Raw genomic sequence first — 22,757 nt, forward strand, 5'->3', positions numbered from 1 at the left:
CCAATCAATCAATCAACCAACCATTCAGTCAACCAATCAGTCAGTCAGTCAACCAATCCGTCAGTCAACCAATCAATCAACCAACCAACCATTCAGTCAACCAATCAGTCAGTCAACCAATCAATCAACCAACCAACCATTCAGTCAACCAATCAGTCAACCAACCAACCAACCAGTCAGTCAACCAATCAATCAAGTAATTAACCAATCAATCAGGTGTGTCTTACTTGTCACTCCAGGGCCCGTTCCACTCCACCTGTCCCCAGGGGTTCCTGAGGCGCACCAGACGCACCTTGTGCTGGGACTGTTTACACTGAGGAGAAACACACACACACACCGGTCCATGTAACAATCACCATGGTAACAACCACGGGTCCATTCAGTCAGCTTTCAAAAGGACTACAGTCATCTAACCACAGCTCTGAATCTCATGGTATATCTAATAATGTAGATATACTATCTATCTATCGTTCTATCGTTCTATCTATCTATCTAATAATGTAGATATACTATATATCTATCTATCTATCTATCTATCTATCTATCTATCTATCGTTCTATCTATCTATCTATCTAATAATGTAGATATACTATCTATCTATCTATCTATCTATCTATCTATCTATCTATCTATCTATCTATCTATCTATCTATCTATCTATCTATCTATCTATCTAATAATGTAGATATACTATATATCTATCTATCTATCTATCTATCTATCTATCTATCTATCTATCTATGTATCGTTCTATCTATCTATCTATCTATCTAATAATGTAGTGTGTCTCATGGTCTATCTAATAATGTAGTGTATCTCATGGTCTATCTAATAATGTAGTGTGTCTCATGGTCTATCTAATAATGTAGTGTATCTCATGGTCTATCTAATAATGTAGTGTATCTCATGGTCTATCTAATAATGTAGTGTGTCTCATGGTCTATCTAATAATGTAATGTGTCTCATGGTCTATCTAATAATGTAGTGTATCTCATGGTCTATCTATCTATCTATCTATCTATCTATCTATCTATCTATCTATCTATCTATCTATCTATCTATCTATCTATCTATCTATCTATCTATCTATCTATCTATCTATCTATCTATCTAATAATGTAGTGTGTCTCATGGTCTATCTAATAATGTAGTGTGTCTCATGGTCTATCTAATAATGTAGTGTATCTCATGGTCTATCTAATAATGTAGTGTATCTCATGGTCTATCTATCTAATAATGTAGTGTAATAACTCAGGATACTTGGCGTAAAGTGAATCTGTATGTTTCTGTAGGTGTATCTCACCTCCTCAACGGCAGTCACAGAGTAGGCGTGGCCCTTCACGAGGCCAGTCGCAGTACGGGTCTCAAAGCGAGCGGGAACCAGGGACTGGGGAATGAACAACAAGACAGGATCACAATACACGAGGAACTGATTGGATACAGTTGGTTAAACCAATAGAAGGGGATAGTTTGGAAACTGCTCGTGATCATCGATGAGTTCCAGAACTCAATACAGTTGGTTAAACCAATGGAATAGCTTCTTCTCTTTTTCAAATGATTTTTTTTTGGGGGGGGGGCAACATATGTGGATATGTACCCACACCGACACGGTACATATGTGGATTTGTACCCACACCGACACGGTACATGTGTGCACTGAGGGTGGCGGCACTAACTGCGGGCAAGACCTCCACAGACAGGCCACATAGCTGAACGTTTTGACTGAAATGGCTTCTAGGTCTGGTCTGGTCAGAATCATAACTAAAGAGCGAGGCTCCCTGACGGGCTGCTCTATTGACGGGAGGCTCTTCCATTACGGGTTCATGAGACATGTTGGAGGTCGGGGGTCACGCTCCTAAGGTCAGAGACTCACATCGATAGAGCAGCCCGTCAGGGAGCCTCTCTCGCTACTAAGGTCAGAGACTCACGTCGATAGAGCAGCCCGTCAGGGAGCCTCTCTCGCTACTAAGGTCAGAGACTCACATCGATAGAGCAGCCCATCAGGGAGCCTCTCACGCTACTAAGGTCAGAGACTCACGTCGATAGAGCAGCCCATCATAGAGCCTCTCTCCAGGGCCTTCATCATGATCTTGTACAGCTCCTTGGGCGCCTCCTTCATCTCATAGAACTCTGTCACGCCCCCGGTGAAGTCTTCCATGGCCTCCGTGGTGTTACCGCCCTTCAGGGCCTCATAGGACCCGTGCAGCCTGGGGAGGGGGGAGGGGAGAGTGAGGGTTAGGGTCATGGTGTTACCGCCCTTCAGGGCCTCATAGGAACCGTGAAGCCTGGGGAGGGGGAGTGAGGGTTAGGGTCGTGGTGTTACCGCCCTTCAGGGCCTCATAGGAACCGTGCAGCCTGGGGAGGGGGGATGGGAGAGTGAGGGTTAGGGTCATGGTGTTACCGCCCTTCAGGGCCTCATAGGAACCGTGCAGCCTGGGGAGGGGGGAGGGGAGAGTGAGGGTTAGGGTCGTGGTGTTACCGCCCTTCAGGGCCTCATAGGAACCGTGAAGCCTGGGGAGGGGGGATGGGAGAGTGAGGGTCAGGGTCGTGGTGTTACCGCCCTTCAGGGCCTCATAGGAACCGTGAAGCCTGGGGAGGGGGGATGGGAGAGTGAGGGTTAGGGTCGTGGTGTTACCGCCCTTCAGGGCCTCATAGGAACCGTGAAGCCTGGGGGATGGGAGGGTGAGACAGGGTGAGGGTTAGGGGTAGGTCAGAGGGTGAGAGGGTGGGGAGAGGGTCAGGGGGGAGACAGAGTGAAGGGGTGGGGAGAGGGTCAGGGGGGAGACAGAGTGAAGGAGTGGGGAGAGGGTCAGGGGGGAGACAGAGTGAAGGGGTGGGGAGAGGGTCAGGGGGGAGACAGAGTGAAGGGGTGGGGAGAGGGTCAGGGGGGAGACAGAGTGAAGGGGTGGGCAGAGGGTCAGGGGGGAGACAGAGTGAAGGAGTGGGGAGAGGGTCAGGGGGAGACAGAGTGAAGGAGTGGGGAGAGGGTCAGGGGGGAGACAGAGTGAAGGAGTGGGGAGAGGGTCAGGGGGAGACAGAGTGAAGGAGTGGGGAGAGGGTCAGGGGGGAGACAGAGTGAAGGGGTGGGGAGAGGGTCAGGGGGAGACAGAGTGAAGGAGTGGGGAGAGAGTCAGGGGGAGACAGAGTGAAGGGTTTTACGCTGCATCGGCAGGATAGAACAGCCGCCTCCGGTAAGACAAGTGGTGGTGGTCTGTGTCTATTTGTAAACAACAGCTAGTGCACGAAATCTAATAATAAGGAAGTCTCAAGGTTTTGCTTGCCTGAGGTAGAGTATCTCATGATAAGCTGTAAACCACACTATTTACCAAAAGAGTTTTCATCTGTATTTTTCATAACTGTCTATTTACCACCACAAATCGATGCTAGCACTAACACCACTCTCAGCTGTATACGGCCATAAGCAAACAGGAACACGCTCATCCAGAGGTGGCGCTCCTAGTGGCCGGGGACTTTAATGGAGGGAAACTTAAATCAGTTTTACCTCATTTCTATCAGCATGTTAAATGTGCAACAAGAGGGAAAAAAACTCGCCCTCCATTTGGCAAATCTGACCATAATTCTATACTCCTGATTCCTGACAAAACTAAAGCAGGAAGTACCAGTGACTCGCTCAATATGGAAGTGGTCAGATGAAGCAGATGCTAAACTACAGGACTGTTTTGCTATCACAGACTGGAATATGTTCTGGGATTCTTCCGATGGCATTGAGGAGTACACCACATCAGTCACTGGCTTCATCAATAAGTGCATTAAGGTATTTAGTCTCCAGGGGTGTTTTGACTGTACTATGTGGGAGGTATTTGGTCTCCAGGGGTGTTTTGACTGTACTATGTGGGAGGTATTTAGTCTCCAGGGGTGTTTTGACTGTACTATGTGGGAGGTATTTGGTCTCCAGGAGTGTTTTGACTGTACTATGTGGGAGGTATTTGGTCTCCAGGGGTGTTTTGACTGTACTATGTGGGAGGTATTTGGTCTCCAGCGGTGTTTTGACTGTACTATGTGGGAGGTATTTGGTCTCCAGGGGTGTTTTGACTGTTCTATGTGGGAGGTATTTGGTCTCCAGGGGTGTTTTGACTGTTCTATGTGGGAGGTATTTGGTCTCCAGTGGTGTTTTGACTGAACTATGTGGGAGGTATTTGGTCTCCAGTGGTGTTTTGACTGTACTATGTGGGAGGTATTTGGTCTCCAGGGGTGTTTTGACTGTACTATGTGGGAGGTATTTGGTCTCCAGGGGTGTTTTGACTGTACTATGTGGGAGGTATTTGGTCTCCAGGGGTGTTTTGACTGTACTATGTGGGAGGTATTTGGTCTCCAGGGGTGTTTGGACTGTACTATGTGGGAGGTATTTGGTCTCCAGGGGTGTTTTGACTGTTCTGTGTGGGAGGTATTTGGTCTCCAGGGGTGTTTTGACTGTACTATGTGGGAGGTATTTGGTCTCCAGGGTGTTTTGACTGTACTATGTGGGAGGTATTTAGTCTCCAGGAGTGTTTTGACTGTACTATGTGGGAGGTATTTGGTCTCCAGGGTGTTTTGACTGTACTATGTGGGAGGTATTTGGTCTCCAGGGGTGTTTTGACTGTACTATGTGGGAGGTATTTGGTCTCCAGGGGTGTTTTGACTGTACTATGTGGGAGGTATTTGGTCTCCAGGGGTGTTTTGACTACTATGTGGGAGGTATTTGGTCTCCAGGGTGTTTTGACTACTATGTGGGAGGTATTTGGTCTCCAGGGTGTTTTGACTGTACTATGTGGGAGGTATTTGGTCTCCAGGGTGTTTTGACTACTATGTGGGAGGTTTTTGGCCTCCAGGGTGTTTTGACTACTATGTGGGAGGTATATGGTCTCCAGGGTGTTTTGACTGTACTATGTGGGAGGTATTTGGTCTCCAGGGTGTTTTGACTGTACTATGTGGGAGGTATTTGGTCTCCAGGGGTGTTTTGACTGTACTATGTGGGAGGTATTTGGTCTCCAGGGGTGTTTGGACTGTACTATGTGGGAGGTATTTGGTCTCCAGGGGTGTTTGGACTACTATGTGGGAGGTATTTAGTCTCCAGGGTGTTTTGACTGTACTATGTGGGAGGTATTTGGTCTCCAGGGGTGTTTTGACTGTACTATGTGGGAGGTATTTGGTCTCCAGGGGTGTTTTGACTGTACTATGTGGGAGGTATTTGGTCTCCAGGGGTGTTTTGACTGTACTATGTGGGAGGTATTTGGTCTCCAGGGGTGTTTTGACTGTACTATGTGGGAGGTATTTAGTCTCCAGGGGTGTTTTGACTGTACTATGTGGGAGGTATTTAGTATCCAGGAGTGTTTTGACTGTACTATGTGGGAGGTATTTGGTCTCCAGGGGTGTTTGGACTACTATGTGGGAGGTATTTGGTCTCCAGGGGTGTTTGGACTGTACTATGTGGGAGGTATTTGGTCTCCAGGGGTGTTTTGACTGTACTATGTGGGAGGTATTTGGTCTCCAGGGTGTTTTGACTGTACTATGTGGGAGGTATTTAGTCTCCAGGGTGTTTTGACTGTACTATGTGGGAGGTATTTGGTCTCCAGGGTGTTTTGACTGTACTATGTGGGAGGTATTTAGTCTCCAGGGGTGTTTTGACTGTACTATGTGGGAGGTATTTGGTCTCCAGGGGTGTTTTGACTGTACTATGTGGGAGGTATTTGGTCTCCAGGGGTGTTTTGACTGTACTATGTGGGAGTATTTGGTCTCCAGGGTGTTTTGACTACTATGTGGGAGGTATTTGGTCTCCAGGGTGTTTTGACTGTACTATGTGGGAGGTATTTGGTCTCCAGGGTGTTTTGACTGTACTATGTGGGAGGTATTTGGTCTCCAGCGGTGTTTTGACTGTACTATGTGGGAGTATTTGGTCTCCAGGGTGTTTTGACTACTATGTGGGAGGTATTTGGTCTCCAGGGTGTTTTGACTGTACTATGTGGGAGGTATTTGGTCTCCAGGGTGTTTTGACTGTACTATGTGGGAGATATTTGGTCTCCAGCGGTGTTTTGACTGTACTATGTGGGAGGTATTTGGTCTCCAGGGGTGTTTTGACTGTACTATGTGGGAGGTATTTGTTCTCCAGGGTGTTTTGACTGTACTATGTGGGAGGTATTTGGTCTCCAGGGGTGTTTTGACTGTACTATGTGGGAGGTATTTGGTCTCCAGGGGTGTTTTGACTGTACTATGTGGGAGTATTTGGTCTCCAGGGGTGTTTTGACTGTACTATGTGGGAGGTATTTGGTCTCCAGGGTGTTTTGACTGTACTATGTGGGAGGTATTTGGTCTCCAGGGGTGTTTTGACTGTACTATGTGGGAGGTATTTGGTCTCCAGGTGTGTTTTGACTGTACTATGTGGGAGGTATTTGGTCTCCAGGGGTGTTTTGACTGTACTATGTGGGAGGTATTTGGTGTCCAGGGGTGTTTTGACTGTACTATGCGGGAGGTATTTGGTCTCCAGGGGTGTTTTGACTGTACTATGTGGGAGGTATTTAGTCTCCAGGGGTGTTTTGACTGTACTATGTGTGAGGTATTTAGTCTCCAGGGGTGTTTTGACTACTATGTGGGAGGTATTTGGTCTCCAGGGGTGTTTTGACTACTATGTGGGAGGTATTTGGTCTCCAGGGGTGTTTTGACTACCATGTGGGAGGTAGTTGAGGACAGCAGCTCTGATCTTGATGAACTCACAGATGTTGTTTCAGACTAATGTAAACTTCTGTGTTGAGTCAGTTATGCCTACTAAAACCTGTAGAATCTTCCCTAACAACAAGCCTTGGGGATCAACACATCTAAAATCACTACTTGATAGGAAGAAGGCAATTTATACTGAGGGTGATGGACAGGCTTTAAGAGATGTACAAAGTCAGATCAGTTTATGCTGGGGGTGATGGACAGGCTTTAAGAGATGTACAACGTCAGATCACTTTATACTGAGGGTGATGGACAGGGTTTAAGAGATGTACAACGTTAGATCAGTTTATGCTGAGGGTGATGGACAGGCTTTAAGAGATGTACAACGTCAGATCAGTTTATGCTGAGGGTGATGGACAGGCTTTAAGAGATGTACAACGTCAGATCAGTTTATGCTGGGGGTGATGGACAGGCTATAAGAGATGTACAACGTCAGATCAGTTTATGCTGAGGGTGATGGACAGGCTTTAAGAGATGTACAACGTCAGATCAGTTTATGCTGAGGGTAACAGACAGGCTTTAAGAGATGTACAACGTCAGATCAGTTTATGCTGAGGGTGATAGACAGGCTTTAAGAGATGTACAACGTCAGATCAGTTTATGCTGAGGGTGATGGACAGGCTTTAAGAGATGTACAACGTCAGATCAGTTTATACTGAGGGTGATGGACAGGCTTTAAGAGATGTACAACGTCAGATCAGTTTATGCTGAGGGTGATGGACAGGCTTTAAGAGATGTACAACGTGAGATCAGTTTATGCTGAGGGTGATGGACAGGCTTTAAGAGATGTACAACGTCAGATCAGTTTATACTGAGGGTGATGGACAGGCTTTAAGAGATGTACAACATCAGATCAGTTTATGCTGAGGGTGACAGACAGGCTTTAAGAGATGTACAACGTCAGATCAGTTTATGCTGGGGGTGATGGACAGGCTTTAAGAGATGTACAACGTCAGATCAGTTTATGCTGAGGGTGATGGACAGGCTTTAAGAGATGTACAACGTCAGATCAGTTTATACTGAGGGTGATGGACAGGCTTTAAGAGATGTACAACGTCAGATCAGTTTATGCTGAGGGTGATGGACAGGCTTTAAGAGATGTACAACGTGAGATCAGTTTATGCTGAGGGTGATGGACAGGCTTTAAGAGATGTACAACGTCAGATCAGTTTATACTGAGGGTGATGGACAGGCTTTAAGAGATGTACAACGTCAGATCAGTTTATGCTGAGGGTGACAGACAGGCTTTAAGAGATGTACAACGTCAGATCAGTTTATGCTGGGGGTGATGGACAGGCTTTAAGAGATGTACAACGTCAGATCAGTTTATGCTGAGGGTGATGGACAGGCTTTAAGAGATGTACAACGTCAGATCAGTTTATGCTGAGGGTGATGGACAGGCTTTAAGAGATGTACAACGTCAGATCAGTTTATGCTGAGGGTGATGGACAGGTTTTAAGAGATGTACAACGTCAGATCAGTTTATGCTGAGGGTGATGGACAGGCTTTAAGAGATGTACAACGTGAGATCAGTTTATGCTGAGGGTGATGGACAGGCTTTAAGAGATGTACAACGTCAGATCAGTTTATGCTGGGGGTGATGGACAGGCTTTAAGAGATGTACAACGTCAGATCAGTTTATGCTGAGGGTGATGGACAGGCTTTAAGAGATGTACAACGTCAGATCAGTTTATGCTGAGGGTGATGGACAGGCTTTAAGAGATGTACAACGTCAGATCAGTTTATGCTGAGGGTGATGGACAGGTTTTAAGAGATGTACAACGTCAGATCAGTTTATGCTGAGGGTGATGGACAGGCTTTAAGAGATGTACAACGTGAGATCAGTTTATGCTGAGGGTGATGGACAGGCTTTAAGAGATGTACAACGTCAGATCAGTTTATGCTGAGGGTGATGGACAGGCTTTAAGAGATGTACAACGTCAGATCAGTTTATGCTGAGGGTGATGGACAGGCTTTAAGAGATGTACAACGTCAGATCACTTTATACTGAGGGTGATGGACAGGGTTTAAGAGATGTACAACGTGAGATCAGTTTATGCTGAGGGTGATGGACAGGCTTTAAGAGATGTACAACGTCAGATCAGTTTATGCTGAGGGTGATGGACAGGCTTTAAGAGATGTACAAAGTCAGATCAGTTTATGCTGAGGGTGATGGACAGGCTTTAAGAGATGTACAACGTCAGATCACTTTATACTGAGGGTGATGGACAGGGTTTAAGAGATGTACAACGTTAGATCAGTTTATGCTGAGGGTGATGGACAGGCTTTAAGAGATGTACAACGTCAGATCAGTTTATGCTGAGGGTGATGGACAGGCTTTAAGAGATGTACAACGTCAGATCAGTTTATGCTGGGGGTGATGGACAGGCTTTAAGAGATGTACAACGTGAGATCAGTTTATGCTGAGGGTGATGGACAGGCTTTAAGAGATGTACAACGTCAGATCAGTTTATACTGAGGGTGATGGACAGGCTTTAAGAGATGTACAACATCAGATCAGTTTATGCTGAGGGTGACAGACAGGCTTTAAGAGATGTACAACGTCAGATCAGTTTATGCTGGGGGTGACGGACAGGCTTTAAGAGATGTACAACGTCAGATCAGTTTATGCTGAGGGTGATGGACAGGCTTTAAGAGATGTACAACGTGAGATCAGTTTATGCTGAGGGTGATGGACAGGCTTTAAGAGATGTACAACGTCAGATCAGTTTATACTGAGGGTGATGGACAGGCTTTAAGAGATGTACAACGTCAGATCAGTTTATGCTGAGGGTGACAGACAGGCTTTAAGAGATGTACAACATCAGATCAGTTTATGCTGGGGGTGATGGACAGGCTTTAAGAGATGTACAACGTCAGATCAGTTTATGCTGAGGGTGATGGACAGGCTTTAAGAGATGTACAACGTCAGATCAGTTTATGCTGAGGGTGATGGACAGGCTTTAAGAGATGTACAACGTCAGATCAGTTTATGCTGAGGGTGATGGACAGGTTTTAAGAGATGTACAACGTCAGATCAGTTTATGCTGAGGGTGATGGACAGGCTTTAAGAGATGTACAACGTGAGATCAGTTTATGCTGAGGGTGATGGACAGGCTTTAAGAGATGTACAACGTCAGATCAGTTTATGCTGAGGGTGATGGACAGGCTTTAAGAGATGTACAACGTCAGATCAGTTTATGCTGAGGGTGACAGACAGGCTTTAAGAGATGTACAACGTCAGATCAGTTTATGCTGGGGGTGATGGACAGGCTTTAAGAGATGTACAACGTCAGATCAGTTTATGCTGAGGGTGATGGACAGGCTTTAAGAGATGTACAACGTCAGATCAGTTTATGCTGAGGGTGATGGACAGGCTTTAAGAGATGTACAACGTCAGATCAGTTTATGCTGAGGGTGATGGACAGGTTTTAAGAGATGTACAACGTCAGATCAGTTTATGCTGAGGGTGATGGACAGGCTTTAAGAGATGTACAACGTGAGATCAGTTTATGCTGAGGGTGATGGACAGGCTTTAAGAGATGTACAACGTCAGATCAGTTTATGCTGAGGGTGATGGACAGGCTTTAAGAGATGTACAACGTCAGATCAGTTTATGCTGAGGGTGATGGACAGGCTTTAAGAGATGTACAACGTGAGATCAGTTTATGCTGAGGGTGATGGACAGGCTTTAAGAGATGTACAACGTGAGATCAGTTTATGCTGAGGGTGATGGACAGGCTTTAAGAGATGTACAACGTCAGATCAGTTTATGCTGAGAGTGATGGACAGGCTTTAAGAGATGTACAACGTCAGATCAGTTTATACTGAGGGTGATGGACAGGCTTTAAGAGATGTACAACGTCAGATCAGTTTATGCTGAGAGTGATGGACAGGCTTTAAGAGATGTACAACGTGAGATCAGTTTATACTGAGGGTGACAGACAGGCTTTAAGAGATGTACAACGTCAGATCAGTTTATACTGAGGGTGACAGACAGGCTTTAAGAGATGTACAACGTCAGATCAGTTTATGCTGAGGGTGATAGACAGGCTTTAAGAGATGTACAACGTGAGATCAGTTTATGCTGAGGGTGATGGACAGGCTTTAAGAGATGTACAACGTCAGATCAGTTTATGCTGGGGGTGATGGACAGGCTTTAAGAGATGTACAACGTCAGATCAGTTTATGCTGGGGGTGATGGACAGGCTAGACTTCTACAGTATATATACTTAATTTCCCTTATTCATCTAGACTTGGCGTAGGATTAGGGGTACGTATTTGACATAGAGTTAGGGGTACGTACTTGGCATAGAGTTAGGGGTACGTACTTGGCGTAGGATTAGGGGTACGTACTTGGCATAGAGTTAGGGGTACGTACTTGGCATAGAGTTAGGGGTACGTACTTGGCATAGAGTTAGGGGTACGTACTTGGCATAGAGTTAGGGGTACGTACTTGGCATAGAGTTAGGGGTACGTACTTGGCATAGAGTTAGGGGTACGTACTTGGCATAGAGTTAGGGGTACGTACTTGGCATAGAGTTAGGGGTACGTACTTGGCATAGAGTTAGTGGTACGTACTTGGCATAGAGTTAGGGGTAGGTATTTGGCATAGAGTTAGGGGTACGTACTTGGCATAGAGTTAGGGGTACGTATTTGGCATAGAGTTAGGGGTAGGTATTTGGCATAGAGTTAGGGGTACGTACTTGGCATAGAGTTAGGGGTACGTATTTGGCATAGAGTTAGGGGTAGGTACTTGGCATAGAGTTAGGGGTACGTACTTGGCATAGAGTTAGGGGTACGTATTTGGCATAGAGTTAGGGGTACGTATTTGGCATAGAGTTAGGGGTAGGTATTTGGCATAGAGTTAGGGGTACGTACTTGGCGTAGAGTTAGGGGTAGGTATTTGGCGTAGAGTTAGGGGTACGTACTTGGCGTAGGCCTTCTCCAGCAGGGCGCTCCAGAACTCGTTCCTCTCAGCAGACTTGGTGAACACCAGCTGGTTGTTGAAGGTGGGGATGCGGTCGTCAATGACGACGTCAACCCAGTCGCCATAGCGCCAGAACTGGGGCAGGAAAAGACACGGTTGAAGACGTTTGACAGGAGTTGATAATGTATTGCAATCAGGGGTCGGGGGGTCGGATTTCAGTTCAATTCAGTCAAGTAAACCCTGAATTCCTATCTCACTTTTGAGGAAATTCATTGAGGACAATTTCAAATTCAGTTACTTCTCTGAACTCACTGACTTGAAATGGAATGAGCCCTTCCCTGATAACAATACAACATAGAAATAGACAGTCTATGTAAAATGTGTTATTGTTTATAATTATCTAATAATGAGGGTTGTTTTGATTGGTGGGTTCTGACCTGGAAGTGGAAGATTCCTCCATATCCCTCGGAGAAGCTCTGTTCCTGAGGAACGACCCGGTAGAGAAGCTTTTCGTTCAGAGTCAGACAGGCGATAGCAGCTAGCAGCCAGCAGTCACCTAGGAAACACACAGTCAGACAGGCTATAGCAGCCAGCAGTCACCTAGGAAACACACAGTCAGACAGGCTATAGCAGCCAGCAGTCACCTAGGAAACACACAGTCAGACAGGCGATAGCAGCTAGCAGCCAGCAGTCACCTAGGAAACACACAGTCAGACAGGCGATAGCAGCTAGCAGTCACCTAGGAAACACACAGTCAGACAGGCTATAGCAGCCAGCAGTCACCTAGGAAACACACAGTCAGACAGGCGATAGCAGCTAGCAGCCAGCAGTCACCTAGGAAACACACAGTCAGACAGGCGATAGCAGCCAGCAGTCACCTAGGAAACACACAGTCAGACAGGCGATAGCAGCTAGCAGCCAGCAGTCACCTAGGAAACACACAGTCAGACAGGCTATAGCAGCTAGCAGCCAGCAGTCACCTAGGAAACACACAGTCAGACAGGCGATAGCAGCTAGCAGCCAGCAGTCACCTAGGAAACACACAGTCAGACAGGCTATAGCAGCCAGCAGTCACCTAGGAAACACACAGTCAGACAGGCTATAGCAGCCAGCAGTCACCTAGGAAACACACAGTCAGACAGGCGATAGCAGCTAGCAGCCAGCAGTCACCTAGGAAACACACAGTCAGACAGGCTATAGCAGCCAGCAGTCACCTAGGAAACACACAGTCAGACAGGCGATAGCAGCTAGCAGCCAGCAGTCACCTAGGAAACACACAGTCAGACAGGCGATAGCAGCTAGCAGCCAGCAGTCACCTAGGAAACACACAGTCAGACAGGCTATAGCAGCCAGCAGTCACCTAGGAAACACACAGTCAGACAGGCGATAGCAGCTAGCAGCCAGCAGTCACCTAGGAAACACGCAGTGAGAGACACACACCTATGACATAGTTGTGCATTTGTATAACAACGACACTGTGATGTGAATCTAAAAATACCGATACAATATGTTCAGCCAGCAGTCACCTACACACACACACAACAAAATACACACACGACAAAATACACACACATCATCATCATCATCACACACTTACACACAATGAACACAGTCAATGATTACAGTCAATGAACACAGTCAATGATTCTGGTAAAATGTACCCAATATGTCAAATCATTGTTCTCTGAAGCCATTACAATTGATTGGAGTTAATTGGAGTTTCCCTTATTGTTTGATTATTGAGTAGTGGCCATCATCCCATTGGTTGTCAGTGGCCATCATCCCATTGGTTGTCAGTGGCCATCATCCCATTGGTTGTCTCCAGATGTGACTTGATATCTGAATAATACTAATGCAATATTTCCTCTGATATCTTTGTGTTGTTGAGGAAAAGTCTCCCTCCTGACCTCAGTGTTTTCTGTTTGTCTCTCAGTGTTTTCTGTTTGTCTCTCAGTGTTTTCTGTTTGTCCCTCAGTGTTTTCTGGTTGTCCCTCAGTGTTTTCTGTTTGTCCCTCAGTGTTTTCTGGATGTCTCTCAGTGTTTTCTGGTTGTCTCTCAGTGTTTTCTGGTTGTCTCTCAGTGTTTTCTGTTTGTCCCTCAGTGTTTTCTGGTTGTCTCTCAGTGTTTTCTGGTTGTCCCTCAGTGTTTTCTGGTTGTCTCTCAGTGTTTTCTGGTTGTCCCTCAGTGTTTTCTGGATGTCTCTCAGTGTTTTCTGGTTGTCCCTCAGTGTTTTCTGGATGTCTCTCAGTGTTTTCTGGATGTCTCTCAGTGTTTTCTGGTTGTCTCTCAGTGTTTTCTGGTTGTCCCTCAGTGTTTTCTGGTTGTCTCTCAGTGTGTCCCTCAGTGTTTTCTGGTTGTCTCTCAGTGTTTTCTGGTTGTCTCTCAGTGTTTTCTGGTTGTCTCTCAGTGTTTTCTGTTTGTCTCTCAGTGTTTTCTGGTTGTCTCTCAGTGTTTTCTGGTTGTCCCTCAGTGTTTTCTGGTTGTCCCTCAGTGTTTTCTGGTTGTCCCTCAGTGTGTCTCTCAGTGTTTTCTGTTTGTCCCTCAGTGTTTTCTGTTTTTCCCTCAGTGTTTTCTGGTTGTCTCTCAGTGTGTCTCTCAGTGTTTTCTGGTTGTCTCTTAGTGTTTTCTGGTTGTCTCTCAGTGTTTTCTGGTTGTCCCTCAGTGTTTTCTGGTTGTCTCTTTGTGTTTTCTGGTTGTCCCTCAGTGTGTCTCTCAGTGTTTTCTGTTTGTCTCTCAGTGTTTTCTGTTTGTCTCTCAGTGTTTTCTGGTTGTCTCTCAGTGTTTTCTGGTTGTCTCTCAGTGTTTTCTGGTTGTCTCTCAGTGTTTTCTGGTTGTCCCTCAGTGTTTTCTGGTTGTCTCTTTGTGTTTTCTGGTTGTCCCTCAGTGTGTCTCTCAGTGTTTTCTGTTTGTCTCTCAGTGTTTTCTGGTTGTCTCTCAGTGTTTTCTGGTTGTCTCTCAGTGTTTTCTGGTTGTCTCTCAGTGTTTTCTGGTTGTCTCTCAGTGTTTTCTGGTTGTCTCTCAGTGTTTTCTGGTTGTCCCTCAGTGTGTCCCTCAGTGTTTTCTGTTTGTCCCTCAGTGTTTTCTGGTTGTCTCTCAGTGTTTTCTGGTTGTCTCTCAGTGTTTTCTGGTTGTCCCTCAGTGTGTCTCTCAGTGTTTTCTGTTTGTCCCTCAGTGTTTTCTGGTTGTCTCTCAGTGTTTTCTGTTTGTCTCTCAGTGTTTTCTGGTTGTCTCTCAGTGTTTTCTGGTTGTCCCTCAGTGTTTTCTGGTTGTCTCTTTGTGTTTTCTGGTTGTCCCTCAGTGTGTCTCTCAGTGTTTTCTGTTTGTCTCTCAGTGTTTTCTGGTTGTCTCGCAGTGTTTTCTGGTTGTCTCTCAGTGTTTTCTGGTTGTCTCTCAGTGTTTTCTGGTTGTCTCTCAGTGTTTTCTGGTTGTCCCTCAGTGTGTCCCTCAGTGTTTTCTGTTTGTCCCTCAGTGTTTTCTGGTTGTCTCTCAGTGTTTTCTGGTTGTCTCTCAGTGTTTTCTGGTTGTCCCTCAGTGTTTTCTGTTTGTCCCTCAGTGTTTTCTGGTTGTCTCTCAGTGTTTTCTGGTTGTCTCTCAGTGTTTTCTGGTTGTCTCTCAGTGTTTTCTGGTTGTCCCTCAGTGTTTTCTGTTTGTCCCTCAGTGTTTTCTGGTTGTCCCTCAGTGTTTTCTGGTTGTCTCTCAGTGTTTTCTGGTTGTCTCTCAGTGTTTTCTGGTTGTCTCTCAGTGTTTTCTGGTTGTCTCTCAGTGTTTTCTGGTTGTCCCTCAGTGTTTTCTGTTTGTCCCTCAGTGTTTTCTGTTTGTCCCTCAGTGTTTTCTGGTTGTCCCTCAGTGTTTTCTGGTTGTTCCTCAGTGTGTCTCTCAGTGTTTTCTGGTTGTCTCTCAGTGTTTTCTGGTTGTCCCTCAGTGTGTCTCTCAGTGTTTTCTGGTTGTCTCTCAGTGTTTTCTGGTTGTCCCTCAGTGTTTTCTGTTTGTCCCTCAGTGTGTCTCTCAGTGTTTTCTGGTTGTCCCTCCATGTGTATCTCAGTGTTTTCTGGTTGTCCCTCAGTGTGTCTCTCAGTGTTTTCTGGTTGTCTCTCCACCCCGGTGTGGAGGATGTGCCCAGTCAGGGAGTTAACTGTTGAACAATGTCAGTTTTGAGCATTTAGAATATTTTGGTCCCAGCCTGCATGGATCTTTGTTCCCCTGGATGGACGAACAGCTCAACAATGAGAAGTGCTGCTAGCTGGAATCCCTTCCATAGAGCCAGTACAATATAGAGAGGCCACTGGTGGAGAGGCCCCTGGTGGAGAGGTGGAGAGGCCCCTGGTGGAGAGGCCCCTGGTAGAGAGGTGGAGATGCCCCTGGTGGAGAGGCCCCTGGTAGAGAGGTGGAGAGGCCACTGGTAGAGAGGTGGAGAGGCCACTGGTAGAGAGGTGGAGAGGCCACTGGTAGAGAGGCCACTGGTAGAGAGGTGGAGAGGCCACTGGTAGAGAGGTGGAGAGGCCCCTGGTAGAGAGGTGGAGAGGCCACTGGTAGAGAGGTGGAGAGGCCACTGGTAGAGAGGTGGAGAGGCCACTGGTAGAGAGGTGGAGAGGCCACTGGTAGAGAGGTGGAGAGGCCGGTTATGAGGCTCGCAGGGGGAGAGATTAGATGTTTTCTCCCTTGAAGGGACAGGTTACCAGGGCTATAATGGAACGGGTTACCAGGGCTATAATGGGACAGGACCAACAACAGAGGATGATGGGGACCAACAACAGAGGATGAGGGGGACCAACAACAGAGGATGATGGGGACCAACAACAGAGGATGAGGGGGACCAACAACAGAGGATGAGGGGGACCAACAACAGAGGATGAGGGGGACCAACAACAGAGGATGAGGGGGACCAACAACAGAGGATGAGGGGGACCAACAACAGAGGATGATGGGGACCAACAACAGAGGATGAGGGGGACCAACAACAGAGGATGATGGGGACCAACAACAGAGGATGAGGGGGACCAACAACAGAGGATGAGGGGGACCAACAACAGAGGATGATGGGGACCAACAACAGAGGATGAGGGGGACCAACAACAGAGGATGAGGGGGACCAACAACAGAGGATGAGGGGGACCAACAACAGAGGATGAGGGGGACCAACAACAGAGGATGAGGGGGACCAACAACAGAGGATGAGGGGGACCAACAACAGAGGATGAGGGGGACCAACAACAGAGGATGAGGGGGACCAACAACAGAGGATGAGGGGGACCAACAACAGAGGATGAGGGGGACCAACAACAGAGGAGGAGGGGGACCAACAACAGAGGATGAGGGGGACCAACAACAGAGGATGAGGGGGACCAACAACAGAGGATGAGGGGGACCAACAACAGAGGATGATGGGGACCTGTCCCCCCCCAAATATTCAAAACACTCAACTCAATTGTCCAAAGATAACACCAAACTAGCAAGAGAAGAGACAATCATGTTGGGGTCAGTGTAACGTTGTGTTGGAGTCATTGTAGTGTTGGGATCAGAGTAGTGTAGTGTTGGGATCAGAGTAGTATTGGTGTTGGGGTCAGAGTAGTGTTGGGGTCAGAGTAGTGTAGTGTTGGGGTCAGAGTAGTATTGGTGTTGGGGTCAGAGTAGTGTTGGGGTCAGAGTAGTGTAGTGTTGGGGTCAGAGTAGTGTAGTGTTGGGGTCAGAGTAACGTTGTGTTGGGGTCAGAGTAGTGTTGGGGTCAGAGTAGTGTTGTGTTGGGGTCATTGTAGTGTTGGGGTCAGGGTAATGTTGTGTTGGGGTCAGTGTAGTATAATGTTGGAGTCAGGGTAACGTTGTGTTGGAGTCAGGGTAATGTTGTGTTGGAGTCAGGGTAATGTTGTGTTGCAGTCAGGGTAACGTTGTTTTGGAGTCAGGGTAATGTTGTGTTGGAGTCAGGGTAATGTTGTGTTGGGGTCAGTGTAGTATAGTGTTGGGGTCAGTGCAGTGTTGGGGTCAGGGTAATGTTGTGTTGGAGTCAGGGTAACGTTGTGTTGGAGTCAGGGTAATGTTGTGTTGGGGTCAGGGTATTGTTGTGTTGGAGTCAGGGTAATGTTGTGTTGGAGTCAGGGTAATGTTGTGTTGGAGTCAGGGTAATGTTGTGTTGGAGTCAGGGTAATGTTGTGTTGGAGTCAGGGTAACGTTGTGTTGGAGTCAGGGTAATGTTGTGTTGGAGTCAGAGTAATGGTGTGTTGGAGTCAGGGTAACATTGTATTGGGGTCAGGGTAACATTGTGTTGGAGTCAGGGTAACGTTGTGTTGGAGTCAGGGTAACGTTGTGTTGGAGTCAGGGTAACGTTGTGTTGGAGTCAGGGTAATGTTGTGTTGGAGTCAGGGTAATGTTGGGGCCAGGGTAATGTTGTGTTGGAGTCAGGGTAGTGTTGTGTTGGAGTCAGGGTAATGTTGTGTTGGAGTCAGGGTAATGGTGTGTTGGAGTCAGGGTAATGGTGTGTTGGAGTCAGGGTAATGTTGTGTTGGAGTCAGGGTAATGTTGGAGTCAGGGTAATGTTGTGTTGGAGTCAGGGTAATGTTGTGTTGGAGTCAGGATAATGGTGTGTTGGAGTCAGGGTAATGTTGTGTTGGAGTCAGGGTAATGTTGTGTTGGAGTCAGGGTAATGTTGGGGTCAGGGTATTGTTGTGTTGGAGTCAGGGTAGTGTAGTGTTGGGGTCAGGGTAATGTTGTGTTGGAGTCAGGATAATGTTGTGTTGGAGTCAGGGTAATGTTGTGTTGGAGTCAGGGTAATGTTGTGTTGGAGTCAGGGTAATGTTGTGTTGGAGTCAGGGTAATGTTGGGGTCAGGGTATTGTTGTGTTGGAGTCAGGGTAACGTTGTGCGGTGTAGTTATTATTTACCAAGGTCTCCCTGGCAAATGTCTGTCCTGCTGGCTCCGCCCACAATGAACTGAGGGTTCTCACAGATCTCCTGAAGACACACAGAAACACACAGACACGTGGATTAGCTGACTGGGGGGGATACAGTTGAAGTCAGAAGTTTACATACACTTAGGTTGGAGTCATTAAAACTAGTTTTTCAACAACTCCACAAATTTCTTGTTAACAAACTATAGTTTTGGCAAGTCAGTTAGGACATCTACTTTGTGCATGACACAAGTCCTTTTTCCAACAATTGTTTTCAGACAGATTATTTCACTTATAATTCTCTGTATCACAATTCCAGTGGGTCAGAAGTTTACATACACTAAGTTGACTGTGCCTTTAAACAGCTTGGAAAATTCCAGAAAATGATGTCATGGCTTTAGAAGCTTCTGATAGGCTAATTGACATCATTTGAGTCAATTGGAGGTGTACCTGTCGATGTATTTCAAGGCCTACCGTCAAACTCAGTGCCTCTTTGCTTGACATCATGGGAAAATCAAAAGAAATCAGCCAACAGCTCAGAAAAAAGTGTAGACCTCCACAAGTCTGGTTCATACTTGGGAGCAATTTCCAAACCCCTGAAGGTACCACGTTCATCTGTACAAACAATAGTACGCAAGTATAAACACCATGGGACTACGCAGCCGTCATACCACTCAGGAAGGTGACGCGTTCTGCCTCCTAGAGATGAACGTATTTTGGTGCGAAAAGTGAAAATCAATCCCAGAACAACAGCAAATGACCTTGTGAAGATGATGGAAGAAACAGGTACGAAAGTATCTATATCCACAGTAAAACGAGTCCTATATCGACATAACCTGAAAGGCCGCTCAGCAAGGAAGAAGCCACTGCTCCAAAACCGCCATAAAAAAGCCAAACTACGGTTTGCAACTGCACATGGGGACAAATGTCGTACTTTTTGGAGAAATGTCCTCTGGTCTGATGAAACAAAAATAGAACTGTTTGGCCATAATGACCATCGTTATGTTTGGAGGTAAAAGGGGGACGCTTGCAAGCTGAAGAACACCATCCCAACCGTGAAGCACGGGTGTGGCAGCATCATGTTGTGGGGGTGCTTTGCTGCAGGAGGGACTGGTGCACTTCACAAACTAGATGGCATCATGAGGACGGAAAATTATGTTGATATATTGAAGCAACATCTCAAGACATCAGTTAGGAAGTTAAAGCTTGGTCGCAAATGGGTCTTCCAAATGGACAATGACCCCAGGCATACTGCCAAAGTTGTGGCAAATGGCTTAAGGACAACAAAGTCAAGGTATTGGAGTGGCCATCACAAAGCCCTGACCTTAATCCTATAGAAAACGTGTGGGCAGAACTGAAAAAGCGTGTGCGAGCAAAGAGACCTACAAACCAGACTCAGTTACACCAGCTCTGCCAGAAGGAATGGGCCAAAATTCTCCCAACTTATTGTGGGAAGCTTCTGGAAGGCTACCCAAAATGTTTGACCCAAGTTTAAACAATTTAAAGGCAATGCTACCAAATACTAACTGAGTGTATGTAAACTTCTGACCCACTGGGAATGTGATGAAAGAAATAAAAGCTGAAATAAATCATTCTCTCTACTATTATTCTGACATTTCACATTCTTAAAATAAAAGTGGTGATCCTAACTGACCTAAAACAGGGATTTTTTTTTTTACTAGGATTAAATGTCAGGAATTGTGGAAAAACTGAGTTTAAACGTATTTGGTTTAAGGTGTAATGTAAACTTCCGTCTTCAACTGTACATCTGTCACTTTAGGTTTGCATGTATTCTGATCTAGTTCAACTGTTGTGAAATAGTGCCCCCAATACAGAGAATAACACTGTAACAGTACGGAGCTGACGAAGCACTGCCATTGTTTGGCAATAGAAGGAACGTACTGGTAAACACTATGCCAGTTCTCACATAGAAACACAGACACATGGGGGGGGGGGAAGGCAGTAATCCATACGTTAGTCTTGTTTAAAACCAACCAAAGTCACATAATGCTACATTTAGCTTTTTCTAACCAAAAGCCGATGTAACCCTCATGCAAATCACCTCAAAGTAAATTCACATCCAGGCGATAAGCTACACAATCCATTTCAGAGATGTCGGACCTGTTTCCATCTGTATTACTTTAACCATATGATTCAGAACCATTTCTAACCATTCTATAACCATATGATTCAGAACCATTTCTAACCATTCTTTAACCATATGATTCAGAACCATTTCTAACCATTCTTTAACCATATGATTCAGAACCATTTCTAACCATTCTTTAACCATATGATTCAGAATCATTTCTAACCATTCTTTAACCATATGATTCAGAACCATTTCTAACCATTCTTTAACCATATGATTCAGAACCATTTCTAACCATTCTTTAGCCATATGATTCGGAACCATTTCTAACCATTCTATAACCATATGATTCAGAACCATTTCTAACCATTCTATAACCGTATGATTGAGAACCATTTCTAACCATTCTATAACCATATGATTCAGAACCATTTCTAACCATTCTATAACCGTATGATTCAGAACCATTTCTAACCATATGATTCAGAACCATTTCTAACCATATGATTCAGAACCATTTCTAACCATTCTATAACCATATGATTCAGAACCATTTCTAACCATTCTTTAACCATATGATTCAGAACCATTTCTAACCATTCTTTAACCATATGATTCAGAACCATTTCTAACCATTCTTTAACCATATGATTCAGAACCATTTCTAACCATTCTATAACCATATGATTCAGAACCATTTCTAACCATTCTTTAGCCATATGATTCGGAACCATTTCTAACCATATGATTCAGAACCATTTCTAACCATTCTATAACCATATGATTCAGAACCATTTCTAACCATTCTATAACCATATGATTCAGAACCATTTCTAACCAGTCTATAACCATATGATTCAGAACCATTTCTAACCATTCTTTAACCATATGATTCAGAACCATTTCTAACCATTCTTTAACCATATGATTCAGAACCATTTCTAACCATTCTTTAACCATATGATTCAGAACCATTTCTAACCAGTCTATAACCATATGATTCAGAACCATTCCTAACCATTCTAAAACCATATGATTCAGAACCACTTCTAACCATTCTTTAACCATATGATTCAGAACCATTTCTAACCATTCTTTAACCATATGATTCAGAACCATTTCTAACCATTCTTTAACCATATGATTCAGAACCATTTCTAACCAGTCTATAACCATATGATTCAGAACCATTCCTAACCATTCTAAAACCATATGATTCAGAACCACTTCTAACCATTCTTTAACCATATGATTCAGAATCATTTCTAACCATTCTTTAACCATATGATTCAGAACCATTTCTAACTATTCTATAACCATATGATTCAGAACCATTTCTAACCATATGATTCAGAACCATTTCTAACCATTCTTTAACCATATGATTCAGAACCATTTCTAACCATATGATTCAGAACCATTTCTAACCATTCTGACACATCCATGTTTCAAGTAGCCATAGCAACAGTTATTCTAGCCCATAATCCTAAACATTTAGGATCCAGATAAGATGATACAAAATCTGTGAGAAATATTTGTTTTGCCATCATGAATCCCTTATCAAAGCGTCCTGAAACGTCCTTGTCGTTGACTCGGTATTGTAGATAGCATCCCACCTCCCACAGGCGTGTCCTCTCCTTCCCCCTCTTTATTGAATCATCTTCCTCTCCTGTATGTCCACCATGCTCCCCACCTCTCCTCCTACCTTGGGTCTCTTCCAGACAATGTTCTTGACCTTGTTGGACTTGTGTCCCAGCTCCTTGTATCCCAGAGATTCCACGGAGGCTGGAAAGGTGTCATCCTCAAACAGGCACTTCTTGGTGAGGCACTCTTGTTTCAGTGTGGCAAAGTCCTGTCCTCTGAAGCGCAGGGGCTTGCTGAGGGATCCTTCTCCGTCTCTTCTCTCTCTCTCCCGGATCAACCGGTCACAGAAGAAGCCGGACGGTGTAAAGGGCATTCTGGATTTTTTTTTACTGCTGGCTTTTGCCACTTCCACTAAAGTCTTACAAGCCTAAAAAGCTAACCTATGATTGGCTGTGTCGTTGTATGACGTCCCCCTCCCTCTTGGTCATAGAGTAGACTCTAAAGGCATGCCTGGGCGAAAAAGACTCCACATGCTTTCACATTCACCTGAATTAACACACAC

General features: G+C 45.3%; 1 protein-coding gene across 1 annotated transcript in view; it reads right to left on the reverse strand.

Moving 5' to 3' along the window:
• capn3a (calpain 3a, (p94)) overlaps positions 1-22,757 on the reverse strand; it is a 77,402-nt gene extending 54,645 nt beyond the window's left edge. The window contains exons 1-7 of the mRNA XM_071382503.1: positions 22,317-22,757; positions 18,514-18,583; positions 12,080-12,198; positions 11,644-11,777; positions 2,040-2,208; positions 1,305-1,388; positions 228-313 (exon numbers count right to left, since the gene is read on the reverse strand). Of these exons, the coding sequence (XP_071238604.1) occupies positions 228-313; positions 1,305-1,388; positions 2,040-2,208; positions 11,644-11,777; positions 12,080-12,198; positions 18,514-18,583; positions 22,317-22,568 (914 nt within the window). The 5' untranslated portion in view covers positions 22,569-22,757. The remainder of the gene's footprint in view (positions 1-227; positions 314-1,304; positions 1,389-2,039; positions 2,209-11,643; positions 11,778-12,079; positions 12,199-18,513; positions 18,584-22,316) is intronic.

The sequence above is a fragment of the Salvelinus alpinus genome, chromosome 34 (genome assembly GCF_045679555.1).
Source record: "Salvelinus alpinus chromosome 34, SLU_Salpinus.1, whole genome shotgun sequence".
Classification (NCBI taxonomy): Eukaryota; Metazoa; Chordata; class Actinopteri; order Salmoniformes; family Salmonidae; genus Salvelinus; species Salvelinus alpinus.